General features: G+C 42.6%; 1 protein-coding gene across 3 annotated transcripts in view; it reads right to left on the bottom strand.

The window, feature by feature from the left end:
* slc25a26 (solute carrier family 25 member 26) overlaps nucleotides 1-14,498 on the bottom strand; it is a 63,198-nt gene that overhangs the window by 7,837 nt on the left and 40,863 nt on the right. For 2 of the 3 annotated variants that reach the window (XM_041979671.1, XM_041979673.1), the window contains exons 7-8: nucleotides 3,917-3,981; nucleotides 768-841 (exon numbers count right to left, since the gene is read on the bottom strand). In XM_041979671.1, the coding sequence (XP_041835605.1) occupies nucleotides 768-841; nucleotides 3,917-3,981 (139 nt within the window). Of the gene's footprint in view, nucleotides 1-767; nucleotides 842-3,916; nucleotides 3,982-8,099; nucleotides 8,170-14,498 lie in introns of all 3 variants that reach the window. The other variant, XM_041979672.1, reaches the window with a different exon arrangement.

Raw genomic sequence — 14,498 nt, 5'->3', positions numbered from 1 at the left:
CAACTCGCGGCTCATTAGGACCGTTCTGTAGTTTCAATCACAGTCTTTATTAAAAGTGACTTCCAGGCCATTACTGATGCTTAAAGGGAGTTTTTGGCTCATATTAAACACAACGCTGAAATGTAATTTCTCTTTGATTAGATTCCAGGACTATCCGAACAAACAAAACAAAACCAAACAAAAATAAAAGGCAAGTATGTTTGTGTTTGCGAGACAAAGAGGGAGAGGGTGATGTTCTGCTGGTGTCTGGCTCGGTCCCAAACCAAATCTGCTATGAGCATTAAGCCCTTATGCATCCCAACTAAATGATGGTGGCTTGTACACAAGCAGGCCTATTACTCACCGCAACTGAGGGTTTGTTTTAGCGTTGGCAGCCCTCGGCGGCCCCATTAGACCTGGCCTTTTGTCCAGTGCGCATCATAAACACATCAAACCACTCAAATAAACCCTTCCACTTGGCCCTCATAACACCTTAATCAATAGGACGCTACAGCGAGTCGGCAGGAAAAGCTTTTATGCATCTCATTTTTCAGCTGCGGCTGTAAATTCTCGTTCCCCAGAGTGGCTGCTTTGTCATCAAACTTGATTACGTGAGGGATCAGGTCGAGTTAAATCAAATCATGTAGAAGAAGAGAGATTTTTTTTTTACTTTAAATGATCTGGGATAAAACGGTTTATGTAAAATAATAATAATAAAAAAATAAAAGGTGTTTTTTTTTTTTTTTTTAAACAATCTTAACGGCTTTTGAGCATTTGGAAACACTCACCCTGGAAGGCCTCTAGTCCTCCACACATCGTAGAGCACCAGTGGGATGTTGCCCCTCGCTGTGGCTGAGCCTGCCTGGAGAAACAGAGAGCAAATAGAGGTGTGATGATGGATAAATCGTCTCCCTCGCTTCCTGCTCCTCCGACAGACACCCTGTTTAGTCTTCCTCAGCTGAGCTTCATTCAGCTCTTTTTTAGCTCATGGACAGCTGTGTCAGCGCAGGTGTCACCTCCAGCACCCACCCAGGAACACACCCAATCATTTGCCCACCCAGGAACACACTTGACAACTTCTTCTTGACCCCCCTCCCTCCCCTCCACAGCCATCAGTCCAGCTCTTTTATTTACACAACACCAATCAGCTGGCCAGAAAGTTTTTGGAGTGGAAGAGGGATATGAGAGCTGCAGGATGGGGATACTAGGATGGTGGCAACCTAGAAACAGAGAAAGAAAGAGAGGTGGGGAGTTTGTGGAATCAAGAGGAGGATTCACATGTGAAGGAAAAAACTTAAACTCCCAGATAACGTCTGTTTCTGTTGGAGACAGGTGGCTGAGAAATGACTCTCTCCTCGGCTGACAAGTTTTCTTTTCCTTTACCGCTCAGGAATGGAGGACAGAGGGAAAGGAGGAACAGGGTTTCCAAAACATACACAAGACACACAGTCCCTGTCTAACTGCTGACATATAAAAATAACTTTGTAGCTCGGTCTAGGAGTTTTCACTGACATACGTTGGCTGCTTTGGGATCTGATTTTTAGATTTTAAAGTGTGTTCAATGTTGAGGCTTTTCTGTATTTCCTAGCATCTGAAATGTGGCGCACAATGAAGAAAAAAGAGAAGTCCAAGTGCGGGACTCGCTGTTGAACAGTAAGAGGCACGTTGCAGCACCGTGGTGTGCCAGACAGGCTGCCAGTGCTGCAGCAGGCCTGTCCTGGAGGAGCACCAGACTGCCTGCTGCACAACACCAGCCTTTCATTCAGCTCCCTGAGGGAAGGAAGCTGATGAGATGAGTTCCAACACCCATATTTCCTCCCCATTTATTAGATCCAAATGGTCCATACCCATCAACACCAGCACTGCCCTGTCTGTCCGTCCGTCCGTCTTTAACTTTGGACTGGACTAGGCATCCTTCACTCCTGTGGAAGTTTATGTAACTACAAAGAGATGTTACCTTTAACTTGTGTTAAACCCTTTAGGTAAGTTTTCCAGGCATATATATCTCGTCCAGGAGGTTTACAATCCAGCTACAAAATGTAGCGTTTACTCAGAAACTGTATGGTAAATCCACAATGATCCATGATAACAACAATTTCTACTTTATTAATCCTGATTGGAAAATTAAGGTCTGCTTTTTACTAGAGAGCAGTGGGCTGCCATGTTTCAGAACCCAGGGAGGTTGAGGGCTTTGCTCAGGAGCCCACAGGAGCTTCTGTTGGGACACCGGGGTCTTGTACCTGGGTCCTCTAGACCCAAGACCCATGATAACACCATTGCTCATCACATTTTCATAATAAAAGAAATCACTATCACTACTATGTTGCTAGGAGACTTCTATTTAAACCCACTTCCTGTCAGACTTTCAACCAATCAGAGAGCTTAACTTGACAGTAATGTTCAATCAGGAGCAGCCAAAGATCAACAAGTGAGTAGAAAGTTCTATGTGTGTCTGAAAAGAAGAAAAATAATGCTCCTCTACAGCAGGAATAAAACCAAGAAGATATTTTTGATGCACGGTGGCACCAAAAAGCAGCTGAGTTGGAGAAACTGTAAATATGGAAATAGTTTCTGTTGTGTGTTTATTTCAATGCCACTATTTTTTCTCCTGAAAGCCAATACTTGAGAGAATGTTGTGCAGATTAGAATACTTTTACCCATCTCTAGATTCACTGGAGAGCAGAGGGCTGCCATGTTCCGGTGCCCAGGGAGCAGTTTAGGGTTAAGGGCCTTAGCCCCTTACCCAAATAGAAAAAAAATGCTTGGCAAAAACATGTCCCAAATGTGGTCCACTCCTGGCCCACACAACACTTTCCAGTGCCGTAACTGAGCCATGAGTACCTAACGTAGCCCAGATTTGACCCAAACATGTCTGCTATCTAGGTCTCAATTCGCAGCCAGTCCATGATATAATAATAATAATAATAATAATAACAATAATAATAATAATAATAATAACAATAATAATAATAACAATAATAATAATAATAATAATAATAATAATAACTGCTTACTCAGTGGTGTGATGTTAGTTTCCCTCTTTCTGCATGAAATTAAACCTCCTGAGCTCACCTGTGTTGCCTGAGGTGAATCGAAACTTGGCCTTATAAAGTTATAACCAAAGCTCAGCACAGGCTGAACTCGCCGCTGGTGGTTAGATTACAGCAGCTGCCTTTCAGATAATGTTTACTGGAAGCTTTTGTACCGTGCAGTTCCACCTACAGCCAACAGCTTCTCGCTAGAGATCAAAACTGTCCGAGTGTTTTGTTAATTCCAGTATCTCATTAGTTTGGACAGGGGTGGAAACGGAACGCTGTGTCTTCTCCAAGGACGGTGTGTGTGTGTGTGTGTGTGTGTGTGTGTGTGTATGTGTGTGTATGTGTGTGTGTGTGCGTGTGTGTGTGGTGGCTGATTGGGATAACTCTGAACTCACTCCCCTTTGCACAGACACACACAAACACAGTGAAGGAAGCCAGACATACAGTCAGAGTGAGCCAGAAGAGGAGGAAAAAAAAGTGAAGAGGAGGAGGAAGAGAAGGAACACCATTAAAGAGAGGAGGAGGAGGAGGAGGTGGTGGGTGGACAGAGCAAGAGAGCTAACAGGAGGGACACTGGCCTTTTTCTTCATCTCACACTGACACAGTCTTGAGATGGAAACTCCTGAGAAGCAGCAACAAGTCCTCCATCTAACACTAACCATGCGCACAAACATGTCTTCCCAGCACAGTCCGTATCCCAGACCAGGTGATGGATGTCTCTCGCTCTCTTGCTGTCCTGGTGCTACCTTGGCCTGCTCTGTTCTGCAGGCTGACACTTGAAATTTGCTCAGGCTGCGGGCCCGTTCAGCTTTCTGCCTGCGAGGCATCACCTGACAGCGGTGTTTAAAAACGGCTGCCAGAGGAGGTGGTGTGCTGTGTGGTTGTTTTACTGCGAGTACCTTTGCGAGCATGATCCTGGTCTTTGCCACGTCAAGAGGAGTGGTAACAAACGCCGCCACTGCACCTACAAAAGACACACAATCAGTTACAGATACAGAAAACTTACTTAACTGCAGTTTTAATTCGTAAATAAGAGGTAAAACTGATAAAAATGATAATGCTCCTCATCCAAGGTTTGCTTTCTTGTTATAAAACCACCCCCACACACCTTCCCCAGGTACGGGCGTGCACTCACACCTGTTTATATGCACACAGATAAAAACTACACATCTGGATCCTATGAGCCTTTTTTACTTGTCTGCAAGTTAGAAGCTGGATGGGCAGTACAGTCCAGAAGTGTCCCCAGACCCCAGACTGGACAGTCCCCCAGTGTGAAGAGACGGTGTGTGTGTGTATGCCATTCTGCCATAAACATAGCAACATGTTCTCAGAAAACATGTCTATATGTGTCACAGAGGAGCAATGTGACTGTAAGTGAGCTGAGGATACAGGAAAACATCAAGATCTGCATGATCTGATGTATCATCATGTTTTTGAGTCTTTTTTTCTCAAGACTAGAAAGATAAAGCTCATTTAATCTAAAAAGTTATGTAACGCTAATGGAAAGCAGGAGAAAGAGGTGTTAACTGACTATTGTGCACATGCAGCGCTCAACGTAAGGATCTACATTTGGCTGGAGGATGAGAGTTGCTGATGTAATCTCAGTTTTCACAAGGTGATTGATAAGAGGTCAGGTCTGCCGTAAGTCAGAGCAGGGTACAAGCGGAGAGATCTGGGGTGATTAAACGCGCCTCTGTGAGCATTTCCAGTGTCAAGCAGATTATGGATGAGCCAAAGAGAGAGTGTGAAGTTAACATAACGGGAAGTGAGTGAAACTTGAGGATCCCTCTTGGACAGCAGCTTGGTCACGGAGGGATGTGAACATGAATCCTGTCCTGGACCCACTTGTCCCACTGTATCACCACCCCATCCACACCCCCACCAACCCTCCTCGCTTTGGGTGCCTTGAAAAGAGCTATATCAAATCCAATCCATTATTATTATTATTATTATTCATAGCTATGCTGCTGTCTTTAGCCAACATGAATTACATAATTACTCAGTTCAACTTTAACAATTTCTACAACTAGTAAATGAGTTTGACAGATCAAAAGCCTTCCCCGCTTATATTTCCTTTTCCCCCCTTTTGTTATCTCGGTTTCAGCTCCAACTTCTTTCCCCCAGGTCTTCCCGCTGCAGACCGAGCCCAGGCGGGGTGGCGCAGGGCCACGTCTCAGCTCCTCGGGGTGCTGTGTCCTCACCACTTTTTTCTCTCCCTCACCTTCATTTTCAACATCGCCTCCAGAGCAGCAAACCTTCATCTTCCAGTCCTGTCTGGCACGTCACAGCAGCGGAAGAGTTATGAACTGAAAGCTAGAAACGTCCGACAAGCGCTCGGACCACTGAAGCCGCTCCTTTTATGAAGCGTCCACCACAATAAAAAGTGAAGACCGCAGGGAATGACAGATGATGCAACACTTTTCTTTTTCACTTGGAGCTGGAACTGGAGGCGCTGGGATGTTACGTTGTGGATCAGTTCCAGGAATGATTGTGTTAAGTGCAAAGTAAACATTCATCAATGCACTGCACAAATGAAACCTGTTTGACACACATTAACATCAACCTGCAAACCCAACAGGTGATTTCACTCACTGAGCCGACTGGACCACAGGCTGAAACTGGAAGGAGAAACTGCTGGAGATGAAGAGAATCACTCACTGGTGAAGACTTGTGAATGTAGGGGGTAACTTCATGATCTGAAGGTGGAAGCAGCTTTTGGGGCAGAAAGCAAACCTTAACCCTATGATGGTAACCCGATTGGTTTAGATGTTGAACCAACTAAACGTGGCACCACCCACACAGTGGCAGGGGTTAACTAGAAGACAGAGACCTGCTCTGCCCACGCTTGTCTTACTGAGCAAGGAAATACTTAATCTTCAATAACATTGGTGTCTCCATCTGCACACACCTACTCAGCACAGAGAAGAAGTCTAATCGGGTGTATTAAGTGAAAACACCTCTGTTCATACAGGAATATAAAGGTAGCAATGGCTGTAATGTTGCTCCAAAGGCTTAAAAAACTCAGCACATAAGCAAATTTGTCTTTGGTTGATTATTTCTCAACTTTTATCACAGAAACTGTTATACATGGTTGGAAAACCTGATTTGTCACCTGTACAAAGAGGTATAACTTGTAAGGAATGTGCTTGGATGACTTGATGACTAAACTCTCCCACAGTAACAAAGAAAAAACTAAAGAAATTTTAAAACTTCATTAATTTTACACCTCAGTAGTTTGTGGAAGATCCACATGAAGCTACAGCAGCTTGGCACCCCCTCATGCTGGTCACATTTAGCTGTGGGATGGCATCCCATTCCTCAAGCAGGAGTTGTTGAAGGTCAACCAGTGTGGCTAGTCACTGTAGCACATACAGCATGCCCAAGCTGATCCCACAGGGTTGACGTCTGGCTTCCCGGCAGGTCATTTCATGCTCTCCACTGGCTCTGTCGGGGTAAGTGTTGTCATCCTGGAGGATGGAGATTCTAGAAATCTGCCTATCAAAGCTCAAAATAAGAGTGACTTGTCATGACCTCCTTGCTTCCTGTTTTATTTTAAAGAGTTGTTTCCCCTGGTGTATTCTGTCCGCTTTACTTGCTGTTCTCTACTTCCAGTCACTAATAGTCACACCTGCTTCTCGTCTTGTAATCAGCCCCTCTGTATATGCACCAGGTTTTCCTTTCTTCTTTGGCAGTTCATCGTGTTAGTCATCAGTTAGTCCAGTCATCTTTGTTCTTCCAGGCTTAGTGTTCCAGTTTTCATAGTTAACATATTAACTCGTTTCCTGATTCAATCCATGACATTAACAGCAACAGGAGAATGTTGTAGGAAATTTTTGGGGATGCTATCTACACTTTTAGCTGCGTTGCTCATTCCACAGAAGCATGATCCTTACTAGTTGTACCTCATTGTAAAGGTGAATAATCAGGCTTTCTAATGATTTATAGCACCACACCAACCGGTGTTATTAAAGGAGACATAACAGACCAAACCTCATAACAGACCATTTCCTCACTTTTTGTGGCTTAGTTCTGATATGGAAATCACTATATATATGACTGAATTTTAACAAACCCAAAGGTCTCTCACCTCTTTAGTAGCTCTTAAACTTCCCATAATCTTCCACATTATTTCTGAAAGATTCGGCCTTTCTGGTATTTTCTGAGATGTTTACTAGATGTTCTTTCTGTTATAGCCATTTGTATAAAAAAAAAACATTTACCTAAATTTTTGCCAATTTTCAGGTTTATATTTGCTTTTACATCATCACAACTTTTCTGAAATCAGGGACGTAAGCATTGCAGTGACTGGGGAGGGACCAGCTTTAACTTATTTTTTTCTATTAGAACAAAGACAGATGACTCCAGATTCAACAAAAACTTTATCAGGATGGAGCTTCTTATTTTTAAGTATAAAATCAACATGACTGAAAACTGACCATAGGCTTTATCTGCTGTATGTCTGTAGCACTTCCCTGCTTTGGTTTCTCTAGCTCTTCTTTCTTGTTTTTAGCCCTTCGCCTCTTTCACTGCCTTCCTGCACATTTTCTCCCTCCCTCCCTCAAACCACTTCAGGCTCCAGTGCTCAGGAGGTCGCACAGCTGCAGGGGCCGAATACCCAGAAACTGGCCCCCTCTCATTCCTCCTCTCTTTTCCCCTGGTTGTCTGCGTTTCCCCTGATACTCATCCAGGCGGAGACAGATCCATGAAGTCTGCTTCGGTGTGATGTTCACTGGCTGAAGTGCTTGAGAACCGCAATAATGAGGATTCGTTGTGAGAAAACAGTGGTGGATCTCTGTCACTTTAGCCTCTCTTTTTCTCATTTTAAACTACATAAAAGAAAAAGATGGAACCGGTCTTCTTGTCTTCAACAGATCTGATGCACAGGTCAGTGTGTGTGATTCCACTTTGGTGGAATCTTACAAGAATGTGGCTTAGAGGAAACTTGTTCTGCCCTTCAGGTCATTTATTTACCCATCCTCCATCTATCTATCCATCCAGCCATCTATTCCTCTTTCCTGCTTCCACCCTAACCCCCACCTCCCCTTTTGCTTCTTTCCCAAAGCAGCATATAATCCCTTGCACCTGCAAAAGCTCCGCAGACTGCTGACTGCCAAGAGTAGAGCGTGTGACCTTGCCTCCACGACCACAGAGTCTGGGAGAAAGACAGAAGAGTCGAGAGGGAAAGAGAGGGTTGTCGATAGTCAGCGTTGATCAAAGAGTGAGAAAAATGGAGAAAAAGAAGGAAAGAGAAAAGACTTTAGTTAGTGGACATATCAGACGCATTGGAAACACATTGTGAACCTTGGTCTGGTCTGAAGTCCCGAGTAAGCTGCTGGGAAATGGGCCATCCAGCTATTTTTGTGTTGCTTTTTCTCCCCAGTGATGCCACGCTACTCAGTTCTCAAGAAATGGGATGGGGAGGAGGAGGAGGAGGGGTTACTACTCAATCACTCTCAACCTTTACACGTTTTGTCAAGAAGTTGCATTAGAATAAACAAATTAAATTTAAAGTTATATTCATAAATACTTCACATCTGTGTCTGCACCTCAGGCATACTCCAGACCAGAAAACCAAACCAAATGTAGTGGAGCTTTGTTAAAAAATAATATGACAGAATTCAACACAATTTGAAAAAGTTTGCATTTAAATGAGCGTTTGTTTGAACTGTTTACACACAAATGTCACGTATACAGCCAGGCGCTGACGTTCGCTGCTGTTAATAGCTCAGCAGTTACAAGATGGCCTGATTTTCTGAAGGCCTAAAGTTTAAGTTGACCTATTCCTTGAGTGTTTTATGAACATACCATCCTGAATTGGCTTGTTTGGGGGATTTTCTCCTTTTTTCTCTTGCAAAAGGTCTCTAAATCTGCAGAACTTTGAATTCCTTCATGCACTGAAGTTTTGAGGTCTGTCCACAGATTTGTGATGATTAAGTTGGAAGATGCAGATGCATTTTTATCTGTTTTTATTTTATCCATGACTCCATAACTGGCAACATTTTTGCTTTATGATTCTCCAGAAAGTGAAAAACTGAGCCCAACCTACACCAATCTCTAATAAAAATATTCTTATATTGATCATTTTCCACACACACTTTATCTTGTTGAGGTCTTTAGGGAAACTGGAGCTTATCCCAGCCACCAGGTGAGGGACGCGGTACTCCTTGGATGGGTTGCCAGTCCATCACAGAAAAATCAAGGCAAACAAGCATGCATGCATCTCCAGCTGAGATTTAAACCAGGAAGCTTCTAGCTAATACTATATTAATATGTCATCAGATATCTTAAAGAAAAACAAGACAACAGATTTAACTAAACAGGTTATAGTCTGATTAATACGTTTCAGTGGCAACAAGTTATTTAAAGCAATGTAGCTTCTTTATGGAAAAGATGTGTCTCTGTTTTAGCAGGGTTAATCATTTATCTGCAGCAAGCAAACAAAATAATGTAAATGTAAAAAAAAAAAAAAGCAAACAAAATAACCACAGAGACTGCTGCAATAACAAAAACTGTGTCAAAAACTCCCCGATGCATGATTACGACCTGGAAGGATGGTGATGAGCAGTCATCTTTGAGGAAGAATTGTGATTGAAGGAAATTTTAAATATTCATGATGAAAGTAGCAACATTTCCACAAACACAATGTAAAAAGAAATCAAAGCATCAGGACTTAACAGCTCTTTAGTCTTTGATCTTGATCATGTACTTGTCTGTATTTAGACTAAAACAAAAGAAAAAATTATTAATAGTTATTATATTATTTCACTGGTCTGGCCCACTGGAGACCAGACTGTGCTGAATGTGGCTCCCAAACTAAAATGAATTTGACATCCCTGGTTTTGTGGGTACTGGACTGAAACATTCTTCTACAGGGGGGTCAATGTGGAAAAAAGTTGGAGAAACACTGCTTTAGACTGATGGTTTCATCAGGGTAAAGGCCCATTTATGCTGGATGCAGAAGACGGATACACAGACGGACAGTTTCGTCCATCTTCTGTGTCGGTTATGTCCGTTTTCAGTGAGCTTAGCTACCCGTCGCTTGAAGACGGAGCAATACCACCGGTAATCACCAGGCGAGTCAACAGCAGATGTGTTACCGGGAAAAGAAACAAACCAGAGAAGAAGAGGGCCATGAGGGAAACTAAAAATAAAAATGAAGACGAGCACAACAAATGTAGAAATTAAACAAGCCTTTGAAGAAAGACGATATGCGAGTTAAGGGCGTGTTGGGTGGTAGGAAACGACTTTATAGTGACACATTACCGCTGCTAAACGGTGTCTAAAACTTGGCTTGCAGGAGTGAACTCTGAACTCAGCACTGCCCACTAGTGGAGGACTTGACTTAACAACCATGGCAACGCAAAACATGCATGGAAGCATGAGGACGGCTATGCATGACAACATTTGACACGGACGTTGATATTTGCGTATGTAAGGGAGCATAAATGGGCCTTCAGAAGAGCAGTGAATGAAATGCTGCATCCATCATGCCTAACACCTCTGGTACAAACCTGTGGGGGCACCATTATCATGTCGGGTTGCTTCAGTTCAGGGGAGTCTAAAGTCGGTCCCCTGCAGGCTTTCAATGTGTCCCTGCTTTAACACACCTGAATCAAATTAATTGCATCCACCAACCTATGATTTCTGCACAATAATCCATTCATTAAAGTCAGGCATGTTGGAGCAGGAAAGCATTGAAAATCTGCTGGACTGAGGCCCTTGAGGACCAGAGTTGGACACCCCTGCTTAAATTGGTCACGTTGAGGTTCAACATTTTGAGTCCAAAAAATAAGATCAGATCTAAACTGAACACTCAGCGACCAGTTTTAATCTAACTCTGGATGGAAATGAATGTTATGAAATTACATAAGCCTAACAAAAACAATGCCAAGGTGGCTGCTTGCTGTAGTCAAAGCTAAAGGTGCTCCAAGAAAATATTATTGCATAAATTCATTCATCTATGTATAAGACAGGTAGTGTGGTGTGTTAGAATTGAACAATAAATGGTACAAAGGAGTATTTATGGGGTGAATGTTTATTAACCTCCGAGCGATGTCCTTTAGACTCCACACCACTGTCTGCTCAGTTAGGTGAACTCTGCTGCAGACGCTTCAGACAATACTGAGATCAGTGAAGTCACTCTGCTTTACTGGCAAATGTGTTGACACCATTCCTCATAAAAAGGAACCAGTCTGAGACCGAGACGCTGAGGACAGCAGGAGAAAATATTCACGACATTCTGCTGCTCATTGTACATGTAAATTTAGGTAAATTTTCTACAAGGATGTTGTGTTTAGGTTTCTTGAATTGTTGTCTTTTGACAGATGCTGATCTTTTTAGAGCAAAGCAGCAGAATGGGCAGATTTTTTACTGACATGTTAGCTGCCTGATGAAAGAAGGAGAAAATCAGTAAACGAAAACAGCTTTATTGAGAATTCAGCTGTATTAATAGAACAAATAAAAATAAATAACACAAAATGAATAAACTTTGGTGCGCGTGAGGAGTCTGGAGGCCCACCTCAGTTAAGTGGACAAATTCAGTCCCCCAACTGTGTTTGTCAAGCTTTGAAAACTCCAAATTTGTACAATTTTGATTAGACTAAAACATTTACAGGCTTTTAAAAGCCCATTGCTGGTCTGACCTGAATAATCATTTGTTTTTTTGTGGTTTCATATGAATGTGCCAAATGATTCCACATGAATAATTTCTGTTTACACAGTTTATGTGAGGATGTGTGAAAATGCTAACGTGCCTACAGTTTTCTTTGGTGTTTATTATACTTATTACAATTCTTTTTTTTTTTTTACAGGTTTTGGAGTCAAAATAAGATAAAATAAAATCAATTAAAAATTAAATTAAATAAAAATAAACATATTTAAGCCATATTTGCACACACACACACACACAAAGTATATTTACAGGCCCAAAGACTTATCAATAGTATTTAGACATTTTTCAAGTCAAGCTAAAACACAGCTATTAGCCCATCATTTTATTTATACATGGGAGTATATAGTTTATACTTTACAGCCAATCAGGACTAAAGTATTTTCAGAGTACTTGCTGTATGTAAAAAACTCCCACTTTGCAGGGCTCCCTCCCAACATTCAACTGGCTACTGAGTGAAACCACCTGATGTTTTTGTTTTGAGATTGAAGTCAGGATGAGAAGGAGGCTTTCTCTCCGACTCCCCCCACCAGTTTGAGCAGAGGGATGAGGAGAGCGACTGTGCGAGGTTATAGTCCGGATAAAATGCGTGTGGACAGCTGAGCTGCCCCGAGCTCTGCAAGGTATGATTACTTCTCAGGGAGAGCAAATGGGCAACAGCATGGAGCGATTACTAATATTTTCTTAACCCACCCCCCCTTCCCAACACAAACAAGCAAACACACAAAAAGAAAAAGATGGAGGAAGACGACGGCATGGTTGAGTTCAGGATGTGTCATGTGTAATCCATTAGACGCAGATTAAAAAGGAGATTTTGTTTTACACATCAAAAGGCTTCACGCTGGGGGGATTCCTCCGTTTCTCTCCCTTTCTGGGCCCCTCCCTCTTGTATCCTCTGCTTCGTGAATAGATAATAAGGGTAAATCTGGGAAAACAAACTTTTTGACCTGTGAACCCTCGGGTCAGGGTTGCACTTTGCACCTGGATGACTTCCCACCGGAGAGAGACGGCGGGTCCGTGTGCATGTCAATGCATGTGCATATAAAAAACAATGTGGCAAACTTGTGTTTATGCATAAAGAAGCTGCATCTGTTAATATGTTTCAACAGCTCAACTTGAGTTCCCATCATGCCTTTGACTTAAAACAAAAAAAATTCCCGGGATTTTTTGTGGCCCTCTGCTGCCGTTCAATCATAAACTAGAAGCGTTCCACCCGCCGGCTTTGCTGGTGTTGTTTTTGAGGTCAGAGCAGATGGAGTAAATGTGAGCTACAGTCACTATTGGGAAAACAACTAAAAGAAAACCACAATATTGTGAAATCAATGTGTGAACTAACTGAGAGAATTATTCACATGGAGTCTGGTGTGAAAAGGTTTTAAATCTCTGCAGTGATCGTCGTAAAAGTGGCTCATAATTTAAGTGACCAGCTAAATGAAAGTGCTCAGCATAAGGATTCAGCAGCTGACTATTCTGCAGCTATTAGCTGTTCTTTACCCTGCTGCCTCTGTCTGCTTCTCTCTGTGACAGCTGTGCTGGCTTGGTGTGAAATTAAAAGAAAAAAAGGCCACAGCAGCGTATTTCCCTGCCATAAAACAGATGGGAGATCATGCCACACACAAGCGCTCACACAGATTTCTACACTCAGACTGAAACTCATTATTTTCATCTGAGAAAGTCTCGGACCGTCTTCCAGCTCATTCTACAAGAAAAGCAGGAAAACAAAAAAACGTTTGCTTGCAAGCAAGTTTGGTCTCTCCTCGACGAGAATCCCATCTTATTGGAAAAGAGGCCTAAATGGCTGGAAAGGAAAGGAAAAGAGGGAAAGGAAAGGAAATGAAAGGACAGGAAAGGAAAGGAAAGGAAAGGAAAGGAAAGGAAAGGAAAGGAAAGGAAAGGATAGGAAGGAAAGGAAAAGAAAGGAAAGGAAAGGAAATGATAGGAAATGAAGGAAAGGAAAGGAAAGGAAAGGAAAGGAAAGGAAAGGATAGGAAGGAAAGGAAAGGAAAGGAAGGAAAGGACAGGAAAGGAAAGGATAGGAAGGAAAGGAAATGAAGGAAAGAAAGGAAAGGAAAGGAAGGAAGGAAAGGAAAGGACAGTAAAGGAAAGGAAAGCAAAGGAAATGAAAGGAAAGGAAAGGAAGGAAAGGATAGGAAGGAAAGGAAATGAAGGAAAGAAAGGAAAGGAAAGGAAGGAAGGAAAGGACAGGAAAGGAAAGGAAAGGAAAGGAAAGAAAGGAAAGGAAAGGAAAGGAAAGGAAAGGAAAGGAAAGGAAGGAAAGGACAGGAAAGGAAAGGAAATGAAGGAAAGGAAAGGAAAGGAAAGGAAAGAAAAGGAAAGGAAGGAAGGAAAGGACAGGATAGGAAAGGAAAGGAAAGGAAAGGAAAGGAAAGGAAAGGAAGGAAAGGAAAGGAAAGGAAAGGAAAGGAAAGGAAAGGAAAGGAAGGAAAGCAAATAAAGGAATGGAAAGGATTCCAGCAGTTCAGCTCTGCCAACGGACACATCCAGATGGCCCAGAGTGAGAGAGAGACGGCCTTTGAGTCGGGGACAAAGACATACTTGTGAACAACAAAATCTATCTCTTGCGAACACACATGCATACAGACACACACAGCTGCTCGGCGTATTGTTCATCTTCGCTCTTAACGTTGATGGAATGCCGGACTGTCCGCCTCTCGCAGCCCTGAGACATGATGTCACTCCGACAAAACGCCGTCTTTTCAAAGAGAAACGGCTTTTTATGTGCCCAGGGCCACGCTGTGGAACGAGGAGACGAGCGACATGGCCCAGAAAAAGACATTAAGATGGTGAGGAAG

This window comes from Melanotaenia boesemani, chromosome 3 (assembly GCF_017639745.1).
Source record: "Melanotaenia boesemani isolate fMelBoe1 chromosome 3, fMelBoe1.pri, whole genome shotgun sequence".
In the NCBI taxonomy this organism is placed as follows: domain Eukaryota; kingdom Metazoa; phylum Chordata; class Actinopteri; order Atheriniformes; family Melanotaeniidae; genus Melanotaenia; species Melanotaenia boesemani.
This window is presented reverse-complemented; position numbering and strand designations above follow the sequence as displayed.